This window comes from Terrapene carolina, unplaced genomic scaffold (assembly GCF_002925995.2).
Source record: "Terrapene carolina triunguis isolate 2854851 unplaced genomic scaffold, T_m_triunguis-2.0 Scaffold262, whole genome shotgun sequence".
Classification (NCBI taxonomy): domain Eukaryota; kingdom Metazoa; phylum Chordata; order Testudines; family Emydidae; genus Terrapene; species Terrapene triunguis.
The window spans coordinates 3,215,538-3,240,815 of NW_020664613.1; the positions used below are offsets into that span (position 1 = coordinate 3,215,538).

At 43.3% G+C, this 25,278-nt stretch overlaps 1 protein-coding gene across 1 annotated transcript in view; it reads right to left on the reverse strand.

Annotated features, from left to right (window-relative positions):
• Positions 1-25,278, reverse strand: part of TGFB2 (transforming growth factor beta 2) — a 73,348-nt gene that overhangs the window by 11,888 nt on the left and 36,182 nt on the right. Inside the window, exon 2 of the mRNA XM_024209327.2 lies at positions 15,324-15,487. Within this exon, the coding sequence (XP_024065095.1) occupies positions 15,324-15,487 (164 nt within the window). The remainder of the gene's footprint in view (positions 1-15,323; positions 15,488-25,278) is intronic.

A 25,278-nucleotide genomic window follows, 5' to 3' on the forward strand; every position in this document is an offset into this window, starting at 1 on the left:
GTGCTGCATTGAGTGATATTGGTGAATCAGCAGGAGTGTTCCTCTCTTCCCTCTAGGTTGAATCAGCACCCCCATATGTTGTTAGGAAGATACATAAAATCAGTCCCCTGACTGCTGGTGATCAAGAAAGACCCCATGGCATTTTCTTCCCCGAGAGGTAAGGGCATACTAGCCCCACTGTGCAGGCCAAATACCAGTATGGATCGTTACAATCTACTGATCAAAATTCCTCCTGCACTTTCAATTAGATAAAGTATTCTCCACTTCCTTTCCTACACTGCAGCACAGTATTGTTGTGCACTCTGACACAGCCACCCAGTAGGAGACAAAGTGACTCCTCTTTCTAGATAGTGCTTTGGAATCCTTACAGGAAAAAGGTGTTCTATAACTGAATAGAGATGATAACACTTCACATCCTCTCTCCTATCTTCCCCTGTTGTCCTTCTCTCATACTTTTTGCTGTGCACTTTATTTCTGGTCATACTCCATACTGGCAACAACCTCTCCACTTCCCGTGCACTAGGACCTGCCATCTCTGTCACATACTCTTTAAAGCCCATTCCTTTTGGGAAGCTTTTCTTTCTATGCTGCTCTCCCCTCTGACAACGTCTCAGCACATTCTCTGACCTGAAATATTGTCTTGTGACTTGCATTTGCATGAGTTAGACGATGAGTCTTTGGGGCAGGGACCCTGCTTGTTTAAATTATCTGCAAAGCACCATGTAGTTCCACATACTAATGGAGAATAGAAGAAAATAAGTGGAGTGAGAAAGGAAAGACATAAATGACTCCAGGGGTGCAGAGAGGGGCATTGAGGTAAAATGCCCACTTCACAAAGCAATCACTTCAGATGTCCCTCTAGCACAGGGGTTGGCAACCTTACAGAAGCGGTGTGCCGAGTCTTCATTTATTCACTCTAATTTAAGGTTTCGCGTGCCAGTAATACATTTTAACGTTTTTTAGAAGGTCTCGTTCTATAAGTCTATAATATATAACTAAACTATTGTTGTATGTAAAGTAAATAAGGTTTTTAAAATGTTTAAGAAGCTTCATTTAAAATTAAATTAAAATGCAGAGCCCCCCCTGACCGGTGGCCAGGACCCGGGCAGTGTGAGTGCCACTGAAAATCAGCTTGCGTGCCGCCTTCGGCACACGTGCCATAGGTTGCCTACCCCTGCTCTAGCATCTCCTCTAATCCCTCCCTTTGAACAGCTACAAAGAGTCTGATTTTCATTTGGATCCCAACCTTTTTTTGTGCATTATCACCTGCGTGTGAAGGTGACAGATTCAATCATGTGCAGGCTTAGGAGACAGAATTTACATGTACAAAACCCCATCAGCCACATGTACCAGTGATACATTTGATCACATGCACACATGGGTAGGTGATAATGCTCAAAAGGATCCATGCACAGGTCTGTGCATACACAGCTTTATCGGTGTATGAGTGAAGGCCACCTTTGAAAATCAGGCCCAAGCTATGCAAAAGGAGAGTGAAAGTTCTGTGAAATACCTGCAGCTTATAAAGATATGTGTGTGAATGATCTTGTGTGTGTATAAAGTGCTTTTTTGGTCTAGCTTTCATGTGGGCTCGCACAATCGTGATTTTAAAAAGGGTTACTGCACAGTAGCATGGTATGCAAGTGCATGTGGTCACATGATGGAAAGATTACCCAGGTAAGAGGACTTTATCCAGTAAAGTTCTGGACAATTACACACACTATCAGTTTTATTTGGTAGTATTGCTTTGACGTCTGAGAGCAATTTCTTGTTTTTTCCCTGCTCTCCTTTTGTGTACGGTACCCCTCTGTAAAGGCAATGGCTGGGAGAAATGTCTTTGTTAATCTCTTCAAGATCCCGATTACTGTTGTATCTGAGCGCCTTATAATCTTTAATGTATTTATCCTTAAGGGATGGGATTATTCTAGACCAGAGTTTCCCAAACTTGGGCCATACCTTCAAGGGCTCGTTTTCGATAGCACTGCTAAAAAAAAAAATATTCTGGACCAAGTTTCTTTTTACAAACTCATGAATTGAAGGCACCTTAACAAAACTCACAGGTGGTCTCTTGCCCCGTTGCCTATGCTTTACATCGGGTATGATCATGTACTATCAGAAACCTGTGAAAGAAACACACACACACTGTAGTTCATTTGGAGAGGCTGATGAAGCAGCGTAGACAGAAACATGCATAAGACCTCATCTACCTGCACATGTTTAATGAACCCTAACTCATGCTGATGAGCACTCGCAGGACTAGTCACAGGGATTTCAAAGGGGCTACTCACAGGAATAAATCCTCATGGATGCAAGTAAGGGTTCCACAGTCTAGTCCTTTGCAGATTACATTAGGGCATCTTTGCAGAATACACCCAAGGCACTGTAAACAAACGGGGCATTCACATTTTTGCTGCTTATTGCCTACAAGACCCCAAAGTATTATATCTTATGCTGAAATTTTCTCCTGGTGGTAGCATAAGGACCAAAAAAACCCACCTCTCTCTGCCATTCCCCATTCTGTTCTCGTTCCCACCAAACATGCTGCTCTTTACTAATTCTTTAAAGGGACTCACTATTAAGTTTGAACAGTTACGAAGTAACCCTGAAGCTCAAAGGGGTGCATTCACTGCTCAGCAAGGAGGGATATATGTATGCATCTCCCCATCCATTGTGAAGACAGTAGACTTTTCTGAGACTCTGGAATTACGAAGAGTAGGGTCACTATATTCGATGGTGAAGAAGGTTCAGATTCCATCACAGATAGAAGTTAGAGGAAACTACAAATGCATTTCTAGTATAGGCTGTATTCTCAGTTGCTGTTGCCACTCGTTCCGCTTTATTTTTAATAGACACTACAGTGCATTAGCTTTTAAAAAGACTTTTTTAAAAAAAAACTAGGAGAACAAGACAATTAGCTGAAATCATTAAAATCTTGGAAGATAAACCTGCTTAGTGTGTGTATGAGTACTCACTCCCAAGAAAGTACTGCATTTTTCAGTAAATAACTAGGCAAAACATATCAGCTGCCAATGTAAAAACTGAAGACAAGGATTGTCTTATTCTGTGTTTTGTAAAGCACTGTGTACACTTACACTGCTATTTATATGATAATAAACAATAATGGAGAGTTTCTGAGACTAGTAGAAACTCAGCTCTTTTTTCAAGATAGACCAGATCTTAAGGTGGTGTAAAGCAGTGTGGCTCTGTTTCACTTCAATGGAGTTATGCTGATTTCCACCAGCTGAGGATCTGAATGTGCAAATACAGAAATGCTCTGTTTTAACCTTTTCATTGGCCTTTTCACATAACAAGTGGCAAAAATAGGGGATGAATGAATGACTTCGAAAACAATAACCATCTAAAACAGCAGATTCCCTTCCCCCCCCACAGAAAAAGGTAAGAATCCCACAGAGAGACAGACAGAACGTCTCTTCAAATAATTAGAAACTCTCTTCAAATAACTAGAACTCCAAAACCAACTTTCTTAGAGTAAATATAGTTAAGCTGCAAATTAGACCCTGATCCTGCAAACACTCACTCATCTGAATAACTGTTCATACATAGATAGTCCTATTAAATTCAGTTGGACTATTCAACTGTACAGTTATCCAGAGGCATAAGGGCTTCCAGGATCAGGACTATAGTGTAATCCAGGTACGGTGGGTTGGCCAACAGCTGCTGGTATTCAGCCACTACATTAAAAAAATGAAAGAACAGAAAAACTATAAACACGTGTTCCAGGAACCTTGTAATTTATTACTAGGTAATTTTGGCTAATAAATCCATCACCTCCTTAAAAAACAAACAAAATCCCAACTGCAGTTCAGCAATGACTATATACAAATGCAGGCTGATACTGTGCTTTTTTACATCAATTAAAGCCTAGAAAACTCTGCTCACACATCAAAGGCCAAGCTGTAATAATAATGTGGGTATTTGATATCTGAGGCTGAGTATTATAGTCACTATAAGGCAATTTACCCTTCCTTTAAAAAAATTGCTGAATAATTTTCAAAACACAAAAATCAAATGGCAACCTTAAAATAACTATCTTGTCTGCTACGTTACCACCTTAAATAGGGTTGCAATTATAATCAATTAAGGTGGGGTTTAGCTCTTTTTTTTGAAATAGCAATGAGGGTATTCTCTTGTAAAAACCTGTCAATAATCTGTTTTCCCCTCTCCTGATGTCCTCCTTCCAGATACTGTTGGCTCACTTATAACTTCCTTCCTTCTGTCCTCTCCTCTGCTGCTTCGGACCTCTCAGACTGTTTTCTATTACAGCATCTCGGCAGACTCACTAATTCTTCCCTTACTCATCAGTCAGTGTCCTTTACTTCATGGTCCTTTATCAATAATACAAATAACCTTCTTTCAACTTTTTATCCCTTGTACTGAACAGCCCTAAACAATGACCAATTATGTACTGATATTGGTCAAGGGAAGAGCATGAGAGATAAGATCACTATGCACAACACCATGGCTGTAAATGGTCAGGATAACAGCTTTTACAGTTCACACTGTGACCTCAGGTAAGATGCCAAGAGTCACCAGATGCTATCTCATCCTGTACAATATACGTGAAAAGGTTTCCAAGTTCTGACATATGCAGCTTTTGGTTCCTCTGAAGTGTGTGCCACTTGCTCTAGTGAGTAAGAGACTCATTCCCTGTCAGATCCCAGATTTCACTGATATTCTCAGACAGTCCTCTTTGACTTCACCCCACCCTTTCTAAGGAGTAAGGGTGAGAAATCAACTTTCACGTTCGTCCTCTATTTCTCCTCACTCTACTGCCGAATTCAGGAACTGGGATCAAAATCTTGCACTCTAGCAAGAAACAAACCTATATGTTTGTTGTAAACCACTTTCATCTCTTGATTGCTCTTCTTCTCTTCTTTAATGATTCTGTGTGAAAGTTCATGTGGTAAATTAGCTGTGAAAAGCTTTTGCAGCACATTTCACAAGATACCGACTATCTGATAAAACTGATCTAATTGTATTTGCTTGTTTAGTGGTTCTCACCATCGGCGCAAGAGATCAACCATTTATTTGCTGTAATATTTGCTGCATCAATTTTCAAGATTTTTCTGGAACAGGTTTTGCAAAACATTCAGAATCAGAGTCTGCTCTGATCCATACAACCCTATGCAATATTATAGACCTACGAGGGTCTATGGCCCTGATCCAAAACCTCACTTGAAGTCAATGAGGATCTTTCCACTGACTTAGTGGGCTTTGGATAGGCTCTAACTGAGGGCAGAATCTGGTCCTTAGAAACTAACACACGAGGTGCAGAGTTCTTGCCAAAATACAAAAGTACAAAGTACTTGCCAAAATGTTTGAAAATCTATAGCGCTGTGATACATTTGCTTGGAACTTGCCAGACACGTTCTTCATGCAAGCTTCCAAATAAAGAGAACATATTGCACACAGACCCAAATCCACTTTATATCTAGGTTCAATGCAGCTGCGCTGAGCACAATAACTGCCTAGCACAGTGGTTCCCAAACTTGTTCCGCTGCTTGTACAGGGAAAGCCCCTGGCGGGCCGGGCCACTTTGTTTACCTGCTGCGTCCGCAGGTTCAGCCGATCGCGGCTCCCAGTGGCCGCGGTTCACTGCTCCAGGCCAATGGGAGCTGCTGGAAGCGGAGTGGGCCGAGGGACGTACTGGCCGCCGCTTCCAGCAGCTCCCATTGGCCTGAAGCAGCGAACCGCGGCCACTGGGAGCCGCGATTGGACGGACCTGCGGACGCGGCAGGTAAACAAACTGGCCCGGCCCACCAGGGGCTTTCCCTACACAAGTGGCGGAACAAGTTTGGGAACCACTGACCTAGCTGCATCGGCCTGCTAGTTGCTTTGAAGGTATGGAGGAGGGATGGGGGAGTGGTTAAAGCAGATCAAAAAGGAAGCTGACCAGCAGTTCAGGTGGTCATCGTGGACAGGTCTCTAAATGTGATGATACAGCACTGCATCATCTTGTGATGATGGGACGAGCCATGCAGAAGGCATCTCTATCCTCCAAGGAGGGGCCTAGCCAGCCAAATGAAGGTTATGCCTGGGTGGGTACAATGTATGGCGCTGGGGAGACATCCCTGGTTTTCCTCAGCCTCTTTTCTACAAATGCATGTTTTACACTTCACCAGGAGGGAAGACTCTTCATTGTGTAAGCAACAAACCGGAAAGGATGACTGGGAAACCTTCTCCCGGAAGATTTTGAAATACTCAATGCAATTTCCTGCAGTTTAGAAGATTTTAAGATAGCTCAGAAGCAAGATCAAAATGAATCAAAACAAAAAAAATCCTGTACATTTATCTAGCCATTTAACAGTAACTTGCCAGAGGCAAGTTATGTTTTATTAAAGTACCAACAACTAGGAGCCAAAGCCAACAAGGAGAGAATGGGTTTTCCACTCTTCTATCCCTACCCTCAGAGTCCTGTGCAATCATGAGCTCATCTCCCATCTAAAATTAGGTCTCTCCTGCTCCTCCTACAGTCATGTCCCCTGACATCTACAGCTCACATTCATGTGCATTTTATTGCAATACTTTAGCACCATACTTACTATCCAATTTAAAATGTTTTGACTTACTACATCTCCCAAGATCCTGTCCTGCTCCATAAGTCATTCCTCTTTGTTCCTTTCCATCTCTCAGTTTGCCTTGTTTTCCTTAAACTCCAGTTTTCCCTTATGATTAACTTCCCTCCCATCCAAATCTTTACTCTGTCCCACGCCAATTTTCTTTCAACCTTTTCTCTCCACTGTCCTCCACACTCAAATCTTTTCTACTCACTTATCTGCCCCCTTTACTGATTACTGCTTCCCTGTGCATACACAATGGAGTGCTAGCAGTAGTGCGGAACCTAAGGGGCAACAGAGCCATGTTGTTGCCCTGGGATCTTCTATTCCAAGATGGGAGGGGAAGCTCATTAACGGACCATCTCCTCTTCAATCCTTTTTATTTTATGAAGGGGAGGGAGGAGTCTTATATTCATGGGGTCATCTCTTCTCTGTCAAGCACTGATGCTGCTCCATCTACAGGTAGGAAGATTAGAACTCCACCAAACTCTTCCCACCAGGCACCTGCTCTTTCCACTGCAACTTCTTCAGATTTCCCTGCCAAGGGAGTTCTTATTTCATGGGAGAAGGGGATCTGTGTTCCTGCATGACAGCGAAAGAAGGGGGTACCTTTCTCTCTTCTTTTAGCAGAGAAGGGGTCCCTGTGCTCTGCTTCACTCTTCCCTTATTTTTGCTCATGCCTGGGTCCCTTTTTACAAATTATTCTAGCTCCCAAGACGGAGCTGTGTGGCAGAAGCCCTTTCTCTTTAGAGTGGCAAAGGAGTCCTGTATGAATAATCATCAGAGCAAAGTATCAGCTCGTTTTGCCAAGGAACCCCCACGCTCTTGTCAGTGCCCAAAAGGCACTGTAATACCATGGTGGTCATTCTTCTGACCCAGGATTTATTAAACTCTCTTTCTAACTCGTCATCTCTTTTCTTTCATCAGCCAAAAGGATGACTTTCAACAGCTCAAGGTTCTTTATCACTCCTGAAATTCTGCCCAAAATGGAGGCTAAAGCTTTTCCCTCCATAACACTCCCAACTCCTGCTTGTTTGGGGGTAGGAACCCAGCCCAACCCTCTATCCTACAGGGTATTAACTACTAGGTCCTAAGATGTAGCCAAATACTATACTGCACCTCTGCATTCAGTTGCTCTGACACTCTTTTGCTTTAATAAGGTATACTTGCCACTAACTGTAAATAATCTCTGTCAGTCCATGGTCTATATTTCTATGTGCAATGATGTATAGCTGTGAATATGTATTCACCTGTGTGAATTTCTAATAGGATATGGATTGGTTCCCAGACCCTGTCTCCAACAGTTGCTGCATTCCAGCCAGGAGATAGCTGCACTTCAGTAGGTGAGGTGAGTTTCCAAAAGCACAATATATAGTTATATATAAAGTTTTTAAAAAATGAGACTCTTTCTAATCAACTGATATGCATTATCAACTGATATGCCAGAGGTACTCTATATAAGGTCTGGTGTGTGCTAGACTTCGCAGGACAAGTAGTATTTGGACAAAAGGGAATTATAGTACAAATAGAAAAAGGTTAGGCAGAAATATACCCCACATACCCGGACATACACTTCATACTGACCCGCCACACCTCACCAATTCATTTTTTCCTTTTGCAAGGAAGAAAACTGTTATGCCCACATATCCTACAAAGTTTATAGTTTCACAGCATATAGTGTATTTGCCATAGTGAAGGCTAAATTTCAGATTGCAGGAGTATAATTTCTGGAAAATATCATATAAATTGTGATAACTATCAAAATAAGCTGCTTTATATGTAGTCCATCGCAAAACCAGCCAAGTGAAGTCAAATGTCTCAGGTGAGGTTTATAATACAGATAGATTGTCCTGGTTCAGATTCCCAAATCCAGTTTCTCTAACCAGTATTTCCCATAGCATGAAAAAAGCATTATTTAGCAAGCCCATTGAATCAATTGGAAATCTCATTCAAAAGAGAAATGAGGCCTCCCCGTTCTGTTCTCAATTACAGTAAGGTTAATCTGGGGTTGCTCCACTGAAGTCAATGTAATTACTTCAAATTTACACGAGTGTAACTTGGCCCAAGCTTTTAGTATCTCGTTCTAACTGTACTCCCTAACTGAAAACAAGACAAAAGGCTGCCTGAATTGTAAGTGTGGTATTTGGAACACTGGCTGTGGCTTACATTTAAATCTGATTTATAATGGGATGATATATTCCATGGCATCGTCATTCTACACCTCAAAAGGGGGCCCTTAAAATTTTTGAGGTAACTTTGTCTGAAGTGTACTCTACTGTTCAGCTCTTAGGGGCTTATCCAATGCCACTGAAGTCTTGGATTGGGTCCTGAGACACAAAGGCTAAAATTCTGCTCCCAGTTTCTTCAAATTCTTCATTGTAATCTGATGTCCCCCTTGGGCTCTACCCTGGTGCTGCGTGCTTATTTCAGTTTGACTATTTCTTCCTCTAATGTTTCATGTGGTGCATTCCTCTCTTCTACCAGCCTATCAGGTACCCATATATATAGCAGCCTCAGATAGCAGCCACAGTAAGACCAGCGTTTCAACTGCATGCTTCACGATGCTTTATGATGTGTTACCAAAACATGGCGCCGGTTCCACGGGAAGTCATTTTAACATGTTATTGTTTGACAGTCTGTACCTAATAAAGCTACCTTAAAAACAATACCTCTCAGAACTAGAGTGGATAGGAGTCTGCCCTGCTGCGCTTTTCACTTCTCCAGCTTTGCTAAGGTGCCTATTTATTTTTGGAATGCTTATTCATAAAAGTCGGGCCTTTTCAGAAGAGTGCAGAGGCTTTATTCATAAATACAGAAGCACCTTAATAAAAGAAAGATGTGCTGAAGTCTTCAAAGCACTGATGAACAAAGATATTCCCATAACATCCGAGCTTTATCTGATCAACTTCTAATAAAGCCGGCATTTGGCATAAATCTTTAAAAACATAGCAAGGGCCACTGGAGGATGCTAGGACTTGTTTATTTAATCTTATTCCTCCTCCAAAAGTACTTTAGCCTCCTAATAGTCTCTAAAGTCTTCATGTACATTCAAAAGTGCATCACGTGAATGCTCTCGAGCCGATAGCTGGGGGGGGAGCAGGAAAGATCATTCTCTGGTGTTTGTCGCTGTGCTGTTTTATTTCTTTCCAGCTTCCCACTCTCCAGAGTGCTGATGTTCAGCAGCCACCGTGAACTGATTAAAGGGAGGATTCAGGGAAGATAAGGGACAGAAATTATAGCTCTTTTGACAAGTTTAAATCTCTGTGGGTCCGTCCACCTGTTACAGTCTTGGAAAGATAGTAGCATCTGTGTAATACAGAAGAAATTTGGTTCCTGCTCCTGAGAGCCTTCCTTTGATGATAAGGATGAAATAGTTAGCACCTATACAGCACTTCATATCTGCATAGGGCTTTTCACTGATCCTGAGAATGCCACCGTGCGGTAAGTAAGTGTTATTATACCTCTTTGACAGATGGGGAAACAAAGGCAAACGGGGTCTTGTTCAGATCTCAGTTACGCTACTCAGGCATTGATTTCAGTGGAAGTACACCAAATTTACACTGATGTAAAAGACACCAGAATCTGGTACAAAGGACACCAAGTGACTTGCTCATGGTCACACAGCAAGTCAGTGGAAGAGCCAGAACTAGAACAAATCAGCTGGTACCTACAGTGGCCCCACAATGTGCAGAAGGGGGAATATCATTGACAGATAGCTAAGTGGTTTGAGCATTGGCCTGCTAAACCCAAGGTTATGAGTTCAATCCTTGAGGGGGCCGTTTAGGGATCTGGGGCAAAAATCTGTCTGGGGATTGGCCCTGCTTTGAGCAGGGGGTTGGACTAGATGACCTCCTGAGGTCCCTTCCAATCCTGATATTCTATGACAGAATAGAGTCAATCAGAGCTAGATTAAGGCATAGGTACTATAAGTGCATGTCTGAGACCAGCTTGTGGAGTCATGTCATTACCTCAGAAATAAGCTTTCATTTTAAATTTTTAGCCATCGTGGCTGTAAAGAAAATCTTGAATATATGCCCCTGATGTAACCAATGCAGTCATGTCTGCCTGAGTCCACAGGGAAACAGAAACAATAGCTCTGAGAAGTGTAAATTCCTTATGCATCTCAATGGGGTGTTAACTCTGAGATCTATTATGTGACAGGCAGGGCCGCCGAGAGCGGGTTCGGGCCCCGGTGAAAAAATTTTTTCGGGCCCCCCAGCAAGGGCGGACCAGCTAAATAGGGCCAACGAGGGGGGGGGGGGGAAGCCGGGCCCGGAATTTTTTCAGGCCCCCCAGCAAGGGTGGACCAGCTAAACGGGGCCGACGAGGGGGGGGGAAGCTGGGCCCCGGGCCCCCTTCCGGACCGCTGGGCCCCGGTAATTTGTACCAGCTTTCCCCCCATCTCGTTGGCTCTGGTGACAGAAGGCCTGGGCCAACCTCTCAAACAGCTACACTCTGACTACTGAGGTAGATATAAGGAGGCCTCCTTGCTGCCAACCCTGCCTCTCTGGGGATGGGGAGAGGGGACCCTTCTGCCACCCCTAAGGGGAGGAAGGCCCTTGTTACTGCTCCTGGAGTAAGAATGGGGCTCCATGCCACTACCACCTCTCTGGGAAAGAAGACATTGGCACCATCGCACCAAATGCGGGGCTGGAGACCTGGGTGATTTGTGTTCTGGTGCATCTAGGCCCTTGATTGTCTTAATACAGTCTTGAAGTAAGTGCCTTTATTGGGCCTTAGCAAAAAGCAGTGCACCCATTTTCTGATGAGGCCTCAAAGGAATGGGTGAGTACTGTCAATAGAAGATCTTAGAGAAGCAAAGATGCTGCCTTCTATCTTTTTCAGCTTGAAGGGATGGTTCTGTAAGGTGAGGGACCCAGGTACCTGGAGAACTAGAAGGAGAATGCAAGGAATGTTTATCATTGTGATAGCTGTCACGTGCTAATTTCCTAGTTTTTCTCTTTCCCACCTTTATATTTTTGACTGCAATTGTTCCCAAGATAAGACTATGACACTAACTCCAAATACTAGGACCCAGTCCTTCCATGCATGCTCCATTCACTTCTATCTAACCAGGTTAGGAAGAACACCAACTGGTCCCAGCCCCGGTGCACACACTCAAATCATAGCCTCTGACTATGAGGTGAAATCTGCTACAGGGCAAAAGTTAACCAGGTCTCTTTGTTTCCATGGAGCCCTCACCCGTCATATCATCCTTGCACATACCATATTGGAGAACACCTCCTTCCCCTTGAAGTGGCTCCTGCCCCTCCCAACCCCCTGAATTCAGCTCCAAAGAGGTAGTAGAGGACTCACATGCACACTCATTCCTTGAAACTGGTGGGTGTGGAAGTCCTTTTAAAACTAATGAATAGGATCTCATTAATGAAATGCAACTCTGACACATAATGCAAATACCCACCCCTGAACTCAGAGGGAGTGGGAAGCTAACAATCAAATTATATATTCCCCATGTGGGCTGCAAAGCCACATTGTCCCTTCCAGGCTCACTAGTACTAGCAAGCCTAGCACAAGCAGTCCCTCCACATATCCCACAGAGAAGCAGGAAGTTAGGGTTGTATTTATGCATGGAAGGGGAATATGGAATGTGCAGGCCGACCCTACTAGCAGCCCTGCTGCTCTTGTGTGAGATTCGCTGTCCGTGCATGGGATTGTGTACTAGAAGCAGTGACAGGGGCTGGCTGTGAACGTCTCTGCAGATAGTAACTTTCTTTTATTATTCCTCTCTCCTTCCTGCCTCTACCAACCCAGTGGACTTAAGAACCTGCCTCAGCACTCCTTGCTTTACCTCCCATACGCAGGTTCTCCTCTCCACTTCTGAAGCTTCTAGCTCTAGTTTCAATCTCATCCTAGCCCCATGCTTCTATTCAAGCTCTCCTCCATTCCCAAGACATCTGGTCTTTTTTAATCCCCTCTCTCCCACCCACCCTCCTTGATTTTCCCTTCCTCCCCAGCTCCAACTCTTCATGTTGGACAACAATTCATCTTTGAGCCAACTGAGGCACTTCAAAGAACTGGTCTTCTGAAGACCCCACCAAGTTCCCCTTCTTTTGCTGCCTCCTATTCGGCCTGCAGGTCTTGGGGTGGTCAGAAAGAGAATTTAGCAGTACTTAGAGATGGTGGTGCTCATGTAGGCAGAACCACTAGTGAAGGTACCTTATAGCACAGATTCACCATTACAGAGCTAGCTGAATGATTGGGGTCAACCCTTTTATTGAGAGCTGTATATAAGGATTTAAGATTGATAACGAGGCCTCAGTGAAAAGGAAAATAAAAACCACGAGAGGAGGGAACTAGCCATAAGAAAGTCCCAGAGTTTCAGGAGCCTTTAAGAAATGAATCAGAGTGTCTCACTTCAGTACCCAGTGAACAGGTGGCCACACAAACCCATCACTCCAATAGGTGTGCTGCAGAGGAAATGTTGCAAACAAATTCAGTTTATCACACTGGGGACCTAAGACTGTATTATAGTCCCAGGCTTGGTGTCTTTAATCAGTAAGTAAGAGCAAAATAATAAGCACAACCCATTCTTCTTATACAAGAATACACCCAGCTAGCTGGCTTTAGCCTTCATTTCTTTGGGGAAGTCCGATTTGATTTCACTCTAGTCTAGATTTATTACTGATATAAAACCTTCCCTCATTACCCCCTGCCCAACACAAAGAAGTAGGCAGCTCTCACCAATAACTGTATATATAAGGTCAAAGTACCTGCCTTTTCCCAGGTGTCTATACTTTACCTAGGGCACAAGCTTGCTCAAGCGCATACCCTCAATAATGAGCTCCAGCTGGCCCTCATTACCAGTCAGGTACTCAGTTAAGAAAAGGCACTTTTTTTTTTTAACCCTCCTGTCCCTCACTGCCCAAATGAAGAAATTCAATGGGTTTAACTCAGGCTGCCCCCAACACACACCTTTCAGGATGCTGATTAGCTACCACAGAAGCACTGTGACCATAACTCCTGTTGATGGGAGCCAGGTGCCGAAATACCATTGAGGAGCGGGGCCCTTAGAGGAAGTCTCAGTAGGGAGACCAAGTCAGTACACAGACTGAACTACCCTCAGGTAGGGAGACACACATTGGTGTGCTAGCATAGTGGGCTTGCAATGTCACTCCCCTATGATCTGCCTATCTTGTTTATAAATAGAGGGTTTCAGTCACCTTCATCAAAGACTCACTTTAATTATTTCTTTTAATGAATGTTACAGAAACTTCCAAATCATAGCATATATATTTGAACTTATCTCCCACTCCATCGTGGGTATCAAATAAAGCCAGGTTCCAGTCTACAACCAGCTGCAGATCTGAACTCTAGCACTCCTGCTGCTGATTTCTAAGAGGATTCTGAGATCCTTTGTTTTGCAAGCTGGGCACCTGCAACAGAATTCCACGTATCCCTGGCCTAAATGATGACTGCAGTGCATACTTCTCATGGCAGCTTCTCAGGGATGATGGCAGCAGAGCTCCAATTGCAAGAAAGTAGCACAAACTCTTAAAGCAAATGGTAATACCCTTATTCCACTGAGCTGTACTTTACTCCACAAGTAGTCTCACTGAAGTCAATGATACTGCCCAGAGTCTCCCCTGTGGACTTTACTGGGGTTTAACAGGTGTGATCCAGGGCAGAATGCCTAGCAGAGAGGCAATGCTACACAAGTATCATGTGGTTCTTGTAATACCCATATGATAACCAACATACTCCTTTGGTGAGAACTCCCGGGAGCTGAGCTCATAAGTCACCATATGTTATTAGCTGAAATGCCTAGTGAACTTTCAGAGTAACCAACAAAAATACATTTTATTAAAATATAAACAAGTCTCACCAGGACGGACCTATGGAAGAGAGGCAAGAGCATGTAACTCTTCGTCTCTCTGTTTCTGCTTCCTCCTTTCCCTTTGATCTATGTGGCTATCATACAGAAACAGTACCACAAATAAAGCCTCAAATTGTAATCTTACTTTGAAATGCTATAATGATAATTTTTGGTAAAGAAGAGTAAACAGGCTCTGATCCAGTTCAGCTGGGGATTAGGCCTGAGAACAACAGTCCCATTTCTCATATGTAAACTAGTGATTAGATCAAGAGATGGAGAGTTAGGATCCTGGATTCTGTTCCTTGCTCTTGCCACTGACTCAGTGTGTTATTTGGGGCAGGTCACGTAGGGTCAAGTTTCATAAGCACCCTCCAATGTTGCATGCCCAAATTTAGATATCTGAGGTCTAATTTTCAACGGTGCTGAGCACATTACAGCTCCCACTGACTTCAACTGAAGTTGCTGGCCACCCAAAATTAGAGGGTGCTTTTGAAAACTGGGTCTTAACCTCTTTCTGCCTCATTTTGTTCCATCTGTTTAATCGGGGATAATAATATTTTTTTACTTCAGAAAGGTGCTGTAAGACCTAATTAGTGAATTAATATTTGTAGAGCACTTTGAGATTTTGCAATGAAAGGAGATGTAGAAGTGCAAAGTATTACTATTATTATTATTATTAATTTACTAGCTTGAACTGTGAAGACACTTGAAATTAGTTTTTCAATTTAAGATTTTGAGCACATGAAGCCTGATTCTCTCCTCGCTTACATAAGTGTAAACTGGGAGTCACTCCACTGAAATGAATGGAGTCATTTGAGGGTAAACCAAAGTAAGACAGCAGAGAATCAGGCACAGGGAACGTTATCATAAGGACTTAGTACAATAATCCGCAGTAATAGTCAGAGCTTTACCTGATACAGTTCTATTCGTTGTTCAGATACCCGTGCCCTTGAATTCTGCATACGAAAAACTCTAAACTCTGCCTTCACCAAGTTGGAAGCATTTTTCTCCATCGCTGAGACGTCAAATCTTACGATTCTGTAGTAAAGGCTGTAATAGTTTGGTGGGATGGCATCTGCAAGAAGTTAGTGTAATCTTTTAAAATGATAAAATACATTGTTCTTTCAAAGACCGCAACATAAGATAGCCTCAAGAAACAGTAAGGGAAATGTGTGCAGCATGATTCAGTTTCCAATGGCCAATTTAATATCATTAACAATTTAACCAGAAAAATAAACACATGTGTTTGACTAGAGGAATAGCAGATTAATAGAGATTAACAAACCATTTCAAACTCTATTTCAGGGCATGCATTTAACCCTGTTCTTTGAAAGTAACAGTGGAAAATCCTGGATGCTTATAAATTGGAGCATGTTCATGACAGTTGATATCTGGCGAATGACTTCAGACTTGCATAGGCTTAATTGTATTTTCCAAGAAAACAGAATTTAATGGCAAGCACTTTGCCCCATATAGGTTTCATTTTTTCAAAGCCTACAGTAAAAATATTCAGCCCTGTACAATGTGTTTTCTGTTTTAAATATTTTGATTGTATTAAACTGCAAAAAATAATTAGAAGGGAAAGGGAATAGACCAGCATGTACAAAAAGAGAACTACATATCCAGTGACCAACTATCAACGATAACTGATCATATATATTAAAATGAACTCTTGCTGTGCACTGAAGACGATCAGACAAAAGCACAGGCACTATTTTAATATTTAGAAAAGCTGAATCAAAATCTTAAAAGACAGCATTACAAAAATCATCAGTTTAAATTCCAAAAGGCTTCCTCTCCTAAACCTTATCTGATGTTAACATGGCAAGCACTTACACCCAATTCCACGTAACTTAATGGGTTCAGTGATCATCGTAAGCTGTTCTACCTAATTTTGTCCATGAGCACAAGCAGCAAACTATGCATAATGCTACTCCCGGGGGAATTCTGCACCACTGCACATGCGCAGAATTTATGTCCCCTGCAGATTTCTTTGCTTCCCTGCAGAAAAATGACTTTCTGACAGGGAAGCAAAGGGAAGCCACAAGCGCAGTGAGCTACCCTCCCCAGCAGTATGTTTCGGGTGCCCAGGGCAGCCACCAGAGAGGTAAATCACTGTGGGGCAAAGGACGGGACTGGGGAAGACCTGGCTAGTGGCTTCTATCCTGCACCAGGCTCAGCTGCTAGTCCCGGCTGGGCTGGGGAGGACGGGACTTCCTCTTCCCCTGCACAGCATCTGGAGCCAAGTCAGACCCACCCCCAGATTTCTCCCCCAGCTGCAGGAAGCTCTGCAAACTCCTCGTCTCCTCCTGTGCTTCCTGCACCGATTGCTCCTCAGGTGCAGGGGGAGGGATCCCTGTACAGGGAGCTGCCCACACACCCAGACCCCCCTGCTGAGTTCAGTCCCCCGTACACCCACACTCCTCCCCCTGCTGATCCCCAACCACCTTCACCTGGACTCCCCTGCACCTAGAACCCCCCAACAAAACCCTGTGCATCTAGATCCCCCCTGCACTTGGATCCCCTACTGAGCTGCCCGCACCCAGATTGCCCCACACAGAACCCTCTCAACCCACACCTGGATCCCCCATACTAAGCCCCTCCACACTTGGATCCTGGCTTGCTGAGCCTGCCTGCCCACATCTGGCCTGGAGGGGCAGAGCCCTGGGGTGTTTCTGGGGCAGGCCCAGTCCTTGCACTGTGTCAGGGTTGGGTGTAGCCTCACTGCTAAGTCCATGTCTCAGGGGGGAGCTGCACAGAGGTGTGATCTCCCACCTCTGTGCAGCTAGTGGCCTGTGCTCCCCAATGCCATGCTGGAGCCTCCACATATATTTGATAAATAAAATTTGCAGAATTTTAGAATATTGTGTGCAGAATTTTTATTTTTTTGGTGCAGAATTTTTAATTTTTTTGGTGCAGGAGTAATAGTGTTGCTGAAAACGCTCTGCATGTGTGACATTCTTCACACTGCTGTTTGGCAAGAGGTCCTCCAATTGCAGAGTGGGTACAGTGAGCCAAATTCAGAGATGAGTCTAAGTGAAGCTAGGAGCCTGATACAACTCCCACTAAAGCTAAGGGGAAGTCTGACTTTTCTTTTACATTTTTTTAAATTGAAAACTGTATAGAAGAGCAACAAAGATGAAAAACACATAATGGGGGGGGGGGGGAGCATTACAAATTGACAAAATGGGCCAAATCCTCTGTCCATGTAACTCCGCGGGCTTCATCAGGGTTATGCCAGCAGAAAATTTGGGCCACCATCTTTAAAACACAACATTCTCCCCACCCTTCACACAGCTCAATACTTGTCATGCTGTGGAAGCAGTTGGCACCCAGCACATTATAGGATTGGGCCTCTGGACAGTTAAAAACCCAAGTGTGACTCTTGAGCTTTCTTAAACATCCTGGAGGAGACTCTTGCTCAATCCCTTTTCCTGTAGTATACTGACTCTAGGGCATTAATCCATTATCCTACTGATGGAATAGAGTTCTTTCTTCTGTGAGGCATTATACAATTCCTAGCTATTGAAAAGACAACTCCAATAAGTTTGAGTCTATTTCTAAGCCACTAGAGGATGATTGGGACAGATCATTAATAATGGAAACCCACAGACAAAGAACATGTTGCATGTCTACAATGTCTTTAAGGTATTTTTCCTCTGCTATCTGAACTTTTGAACAACCCAGCAGTTCTAGATAATTTTCAAAAAGGCACCAGCCTCACTTTTACATTTAGTACACCTGTCACTGTTCATTGCATCTATTTTATACATTCTGTCTGGATTTGAATACAGTAAAGAACAAATACAAGGCAAGTACCAATGCAGTAAAGAGAAGGGCCCCATCAGCAAAAAATGAAGTTATATATTTCTACTGTCCTTATGCCCTTTACAAGGGCATCTCCTCTAGACATATGGCCCAAAATCTCATTAAAACCTGGAAAATGGATAATCTTGAAAAGTAATTCTTAATAAGAGGAAAACTTCAGATGATAAAGAACTGATCTAGACCATAGTTTGGCTTCACTATACATAGTAGATAACCAATTCTCAGAATACGTACCAAAGCCCACATAAAAGAGGATTTCCAAAATAAAGTTCCACTCAACATGGTCAAATGCCTTCCTCACACCTAGTGCAGTTAGCACATTGACTTACCAGTCTTTCTTACTGGTCCCATCAATTAAAAAATCTTCTCAAATTAGCAAATATACCACATCCTAAAACAACCCCCATCTGATCACTATGCTGGGCAACATCCTTGCCACCCAGCTGGCTAAAATGTTTGCTATAATCTTAAATTCAGAATTTGGTCTATAAAGCCTTGGTAACAGGAAGTCCTTATCTTGAGTAATACAATGGTTGTGGGCCTCTCTCAAAGTACTAGGGAATTGCCTTCTTCCCTTTACATACCAAACAAAATTTAGTCTCAATACTTTTGAGAAATTCAGAAAGGTGTCTGAATCAGGGGGTATATCCCCATTTAGAGCAGAAATAACCTTCTTGATTTCTTTTTCTGTTATAGGGAACTCCAAGATTACTACCTGTCCCTGGTTCAAATCTTGTCCTACTAGGAAAAGAAATTTTTCAATAGAACCCTCAGATTTCACATCATGGGAGGAATATAATTTTGGCTAATAATTCATAAATATATGATTGATGTCTTTAGGATTAATTGTAAATTGTCCTTCCTTGTCAATTATTTATGGTATCAGCCTACAATTTTATTCCCTGTGGATAAACCAGGTTAGGAAAGGGCTACTCCTCCCGTACACACAGGCAAATGCACACGCATGCACAAACGCACACATCCTGTTCATATGCTTTTATTTGAGGTACATAAGATCCCATTCATCCCTCTGTGTCAGAATTAAATTAAGTTCTACTGTATGTCCACATATTTCTTCCTCTATTTCTACTGAATAAGATCTAGCAAGGGTCTCCTCTAGGTTGCTCAATGTTGTTTATAGAAATTATACTTCCTTGTCCCTTTTCTGTTTTTTGTTTTAGATACAGCCTATTATTAATCCATGAATGCATTTTTGAAGGATCTGCCAATAATTTCCTTGACGCACCTCCCCAATATATTTTTTCCGATCAAACAAAATCAATATTTTTATCTATTTATTTTACCATTTTTTCGTTGCCAAATAAAATAGAATTCAATCTCCATTACACGAAAGGTGTGGGGATATCAAAGACTTGAAAATAACTGAGGACGGGTTACTTTAACTTACAAAATCTTTAAAAATAACTGCAAAATTGGGGCTTCAGAAATCTATCCATCCTATTGTATCAACATTAAGTCTGTGTATTGTAGCCATCTTTAAGACAGTAGAAAGACTCCCACTGACTTTAAAAAAAGTTGAATTTGGCCCCAAGTGACTCTATGATGCTGTAATTTGTATCTTCTTCTGACCCCTCCCTAGCATACAAATTGTATCAAATTAGGCACAGTTGGACTCCCTTCAACTCCCCTTTGACTCTGGCCCAAGAATTTCAATGCATTTACACCAGGGATGAGTCCGTCCCATTTAGTTTCCAAGCACAGTTTCATTGTTAGAGAGCAGAAGCCTTAAACATTCTTTGAAAGAGCATCACGAATGAGTGGAACTAATTCAATATGTTTCCTGTTGTTAGGAAATGTAAACAACTTTTCTTTTCTCATTGGTAGAAACCATAAGGACTGACTTCACACATCCACCCACACTGGAAAGGTTGAGAGCTTCAATCTAATCCTTCCATCAAGGGCTGGTAATAAATGCTTCAAAGATTTATTTTTATTCCCTTTTGTGTTTATTAAACTTTGGAGGGTTTTCTTTGCTTTTTATTTTCCCCTCCTTCTCCTCTTCTTTCTGGTGCTCTGCCCGTTCTTCATTATGACAGTTACAAAACATGGGGTCCCTTTTTTTCCCCTCTCTGTCTCTCCTTTTTATTCGTCCTAACTGAATTATATGAATGGCCATGTACTAGGCTTTGAAGAAGCATATGCAAATATTTATAAGAGTAGCTTGATTGTTATTAAATGCAGTTGTTATGCTTTCTATGCTCTGGCAGAGGTCCCTAGCCCTCTGACTATTAGAACCATTTCGGCTGTTTAGATTGCAACTCACTGATAGCAATAGCCTACTTTTTTTTTTTTTTTTTAAATAGGCAGCAGTCACTTTTGCATAACATGACATTGTTTCTTCCCACCTCCTGTTTAGATTTCATTCCTGGCCCTACATATGGATTCTTGTCCAGAGCAGCCCTCCTTTAACAACAATGGCATGTGACAACTGAAGCTGTATGTACTGGGGGGTGGAGGGAAAGGCAACTTGTAAGCTATCACTGAATATCTTTCCAGCAGGATCCTATCCTTGCTGTCAGGCACCCTCTTCCAGTGAAAACCTCTCCAAGGAATGAGACAGTTGTCTAACACATCTGGATTCCAAAAGCTCACGGCTAATTATTCTGCTCACCCCTTGTGACTCCAACGTGACTGCAGAATACTGTGGGAAGCAGTCTCCAGAATGCAATCAGATGCCTATATACAGATGAGCCAAATCATGCCTATGGGCTTCATTCGTGTTTTCAGGGGTCCATCATTCAAGTATTCAGAGGCCCAAATGGACAGCTCAGATGTACACCCCCATGGTAAGCTTTTCCCTCTGTGATAAAGGCTTCTGAAGACATCCATCTGCTATTCCAATGCCTTGGACCTAAATGGATCATACTGTGGCTGCAGTGTGGAGCTTGATGCAGATATCTATTCAACTTCCTGCAGTGATGCCACAAAGTCAGAAAGTCAGCTCTGCACTGGCTCCCTGTCTGGATCCGCTTTAACATCCCAGTTTTTAATCTTCAAAGTTGTCAGTGGGTTATTACCTGACTCCTTCAGCAACCACTTCTCTATCCACAGTCCCCTGCTAACACTACCATCCAACAGGGACACTGTGGCTGATGGAGCTAAGGGTGACATTCTTGGAAGTGTACAGCAGGGAGTTTTCAGCTGAGGGCTCCCGGCAATGGCATTCCCTTCCACCACAGATCAGGATACATTTGTGTCTTGCCTCTTTCAGAGCATAATGCAAGACACATCTGTTTGTAGCTTCTCTTATTGAGGGAGGCCCAGATTTATAAAGGCATTAAGTATTGCTGCACTCCACGCTGCAATCCATCACTTATTTAGGAATCTGAGTCTCATTTTCAAAAGGGATTTAGGCACCCAGGAGCCTAAATTCCATTGATTTTTCAATGGGATTTTGGTTCCTAAGTGCCTAAATCCCTTTTGAAAATGAGACTAAGGCTCCTAACAAAGTCAGAAGTTGCAACACTGAGTGCAGCAATGCCTAAATATGTTTAAAAATCTGTTCTGGAGGGCCAAAGCAAAATGGTAGGTAGCTTGATCTATTCCACAGAATAATCCGTAGTAATAAATCCTAATCACAGTGGGCAGAGGGGAGGGAAGAGAAGTGAAGTACAAGGTTCACAATCTCATACCCCTGGTACTTCTTTGAATTTGTGTTTGGTATCTACATATCATGACAATGGACATAATATATTTGGATATACAGAGAGAGAGAGAAAGAAAGGAAGAGATATTTCCTTAACATAAAGGCAGTAAGAAAGAGAATAGGTTTGGGACCCAATTGCTGACTACTCTTCTGAAGCCGTGGGAAAACTGAGGATTGATGACAACTGAAATCAAATCAGTTGCTGTACCACTGATACTGGCTGCTAGAACTGTCAACCCAGCAGAATGGTAAAGGGCCAATATGCCACCATTAAGAACATGGATTGTCAAGTCCAAATCCTTGCTATGAAAAAACCCAAACCCAAAACCTTAGCCCTAGACAGGACTCCTACTCTAGTTACCCAAAATGCTGACTTTTCCCCCAATCAGTTATATTTACACAAATCAATACTGACAAGGTCTCTTTATTTAATTAACTTCTTTCCATATTAGCTCATGAACTTTTAAGAGTCATTATGGTCAATGCATACCCAGAAGGGAATCTATCTGTGTAATCTTCTCTTTATATTTTCATGAACTGCCTATCAGGACTCAATGTACATCACAGGCCCTGTTCTGCTGATAACTAATAGATTATGATCTATGCTGAAACGGTACAAGTATTACAACAGGAGGAGGTGAGTTCTATCCACGCTGTGCCTGTGAAGCTCCATGTAGCCACGCAGTGCACAGCCAACTACAGCCATACAGTTCTAGGGGGTCATGGATTTACAAGATGATAATTATCCAACTTTGTGCTTAGTGTTCCACTGTTGAACTGCTGTTCCTCTGTAAAAATCTACAATACAATAAGAAAATTAATATGTTTATTTGCTTGGAAAGTTGGCCACAGTTAGAAAAAGATGTAATCTTCTAACAGAGATGACGCATAACTGTTGATACTGGGAGGGCACAATTTAAAGGTTCGACTGCCCTCCTCCTCACCCCCCCAAACAGCTCAGGTCACACACCCGGGCAGGCCTCCCCCTTGCCCTCAGTCTCCCCTCCCGGAAAGCAGCAGCCCTTCCCTGCAGCACCCAGCTGTTGCTCCTGCCTCTCCCCGCAGGGTGCATCTTGCAGCGCAGCTCGCCTGGCCTCTGCGGTCACTTGCCTGGGTTGGCTCCGCCAGCTGCTGCGCAGGGCTGGGGCCCGGCAGCACCACGTGACTGAGCACGGCAGGCTCTGAGTCAACAGGAAATCCAAGCGCGGGAGTGGGGCAGCCCTGGCCATGCCCCGAGCCCTTGGAGGCTGGGTGGTTTCCTTCCAGCCGTGGTTTCCAAGGTGACCCGCACCCCCCCTGGAGGGGGCTCCTGTGCATCAGCCACCCTATGGCCCTGGTTAAATCACCCACACGTCCCGGTGCGAGACCCAAACAAATACTGGGACAGTTGCCCAGCGGTGACCCTGCAGCAGGCCTGGCAGAAATCTAGGGGGGTCACATGACTCTGTGTCCCTGCCCCGCCACGTGTTGCCTCTGACTGTGCATGTTCTCTTGGTCTCCCTTCCACTCCCATTCCCATGAAGCTACTAATCTTTGCAGTCTCAACTTAAAACATAATTCAATCTGGAAAACAAACAAACAAGGCAGTAAATGGCTATACACCCACTCCACCTATGCAGCACTCTCACCTGCTGCTCTGCAGGCCCTGCAAGTTCTTTACCCAAATCTGAGCTAGCAGAGCATGACTCAACAGCTTACTGCTGCTATTCTGTGCAGTGCCACCCCATACCACCAATACAGGCTACAAACCGGTTACCCTACTGAACATAGTCAGTTCTGGCTCTTCCTTCTCCCTCTCTCATTTACTGTGTGCTACCGGGTGGAGAAGGGCTGCTGTGCAAGACAGCAAGAGTGAATGCATGTCCATCTTCTGTGCTTCATGGCAGTAACAGCTAGCCACGCTGCCAAAACACATCCAGTCCCCGCAGCTGAGGAGGCCAGGAGAAAGGATATCAGCTACTTCACTCCCTCAAAATGTGGGGGAGGATGGTGAAACTTAACAAAGGCCTGGTCTACACTACGGGATTAATTCGGATTTAGCAGCGTTAATTCGAATTAACCCTTCACCCGTCCACACAACAGAGCCATTTAGTTCGAATTAAAGGGCGCTTTAAATCGATTTCTGTACTCCACCTCGACGAGCGGAGTAGCGCCAAAATCGATTTTGTTAATTCAAATTAGGGTTAGTGTGGCCGCCACCACCGAATTAATGTGGTTAAAATTAATGGGGTAGTGTGGCCGCACACCACCGAATTAATGTGGTTAAAAACCGAATTAATGTGCTTAGTGTGGCCGCGCACAATCGAATTTATACAACCTGTTTCCCAAATTCGAATTATCTAAATTCGGATTAATCCCGTAGTGTAGACATACCCAAAGTTACAGGGACATGTGGGTGCACTGCTGGTTTATCTGAAAAGATGACCTGTGTCTGGTGATGGCCAAAGGCCATAGTTGACATTATCATCCCTTTATCAGGCACATACAGCCACTGCTTTCTGATAGACTGTAGCTGCAAGGAAACTGAGTTAATTCAGGCTTGGAACCCACCCTGGTGCAAAGAGACCCAGGGTCCACTTGCAAACTGTGAAACTAATGCTAACGTATTTTTGAGACACCTCTTCCAGTGCTTTAAGCCAAGACAAGAAAGACCAGATTTTCTGGATGCTCAGCACCCATAATTCGGGATAGGTTTTCAAAGTTGCTCAGCTCCCACAGAGATACCTAAATAAGGGTCAGATTTTCCAGAGACCATAGCAACCAGTAGTTGCTACTGTGACACTTGTGGCCTGATTTTCAAAAGCACTCAGCAGATGCTATGCTCTTTTGAAAATCTGGCATGTATTCTGGTGCTGAAATGGGAACAGAGTGCTCCTGAATACCTGGCCCCAATTGTGGGTGGTGAGACCTACTGAAAATCTGACCTAAATCTTCGCCAATCCCTTGCTCCCTTCTCCAAAAGGCATAAAGCAAAAAACTTTCTCCCAGCCCCTGCTAGTTGCCTAGGATAATGGTGTCAAACGTGTGATAAACAGACCAACTACAAAAACACGCAAACAATTGTTGAACACAAGTGTCTGCGTGATCAAAAAGCCACACAGTGGGCTATAAAGTAACACACTGGGCATGGCCTAAATGAAAAGGCAAAAATGTTATGAAAAAACATCTGTGTATCCTCTCTTTACCGCTCTCTTTCTCTTGATATTGCCTATTTGCCATTAACAAACCCAACATTAATATGTCACTGGATGCTGTACAGCATCATGGGCACCCATTCCTTCTTCCTTTCCTGCAGATGAATGAACTATGAAAAAAACAAGACCAAACGCTAAGTGCTGTCGAAGTAGAGACAGCAAGAGCTAAATAGTTTG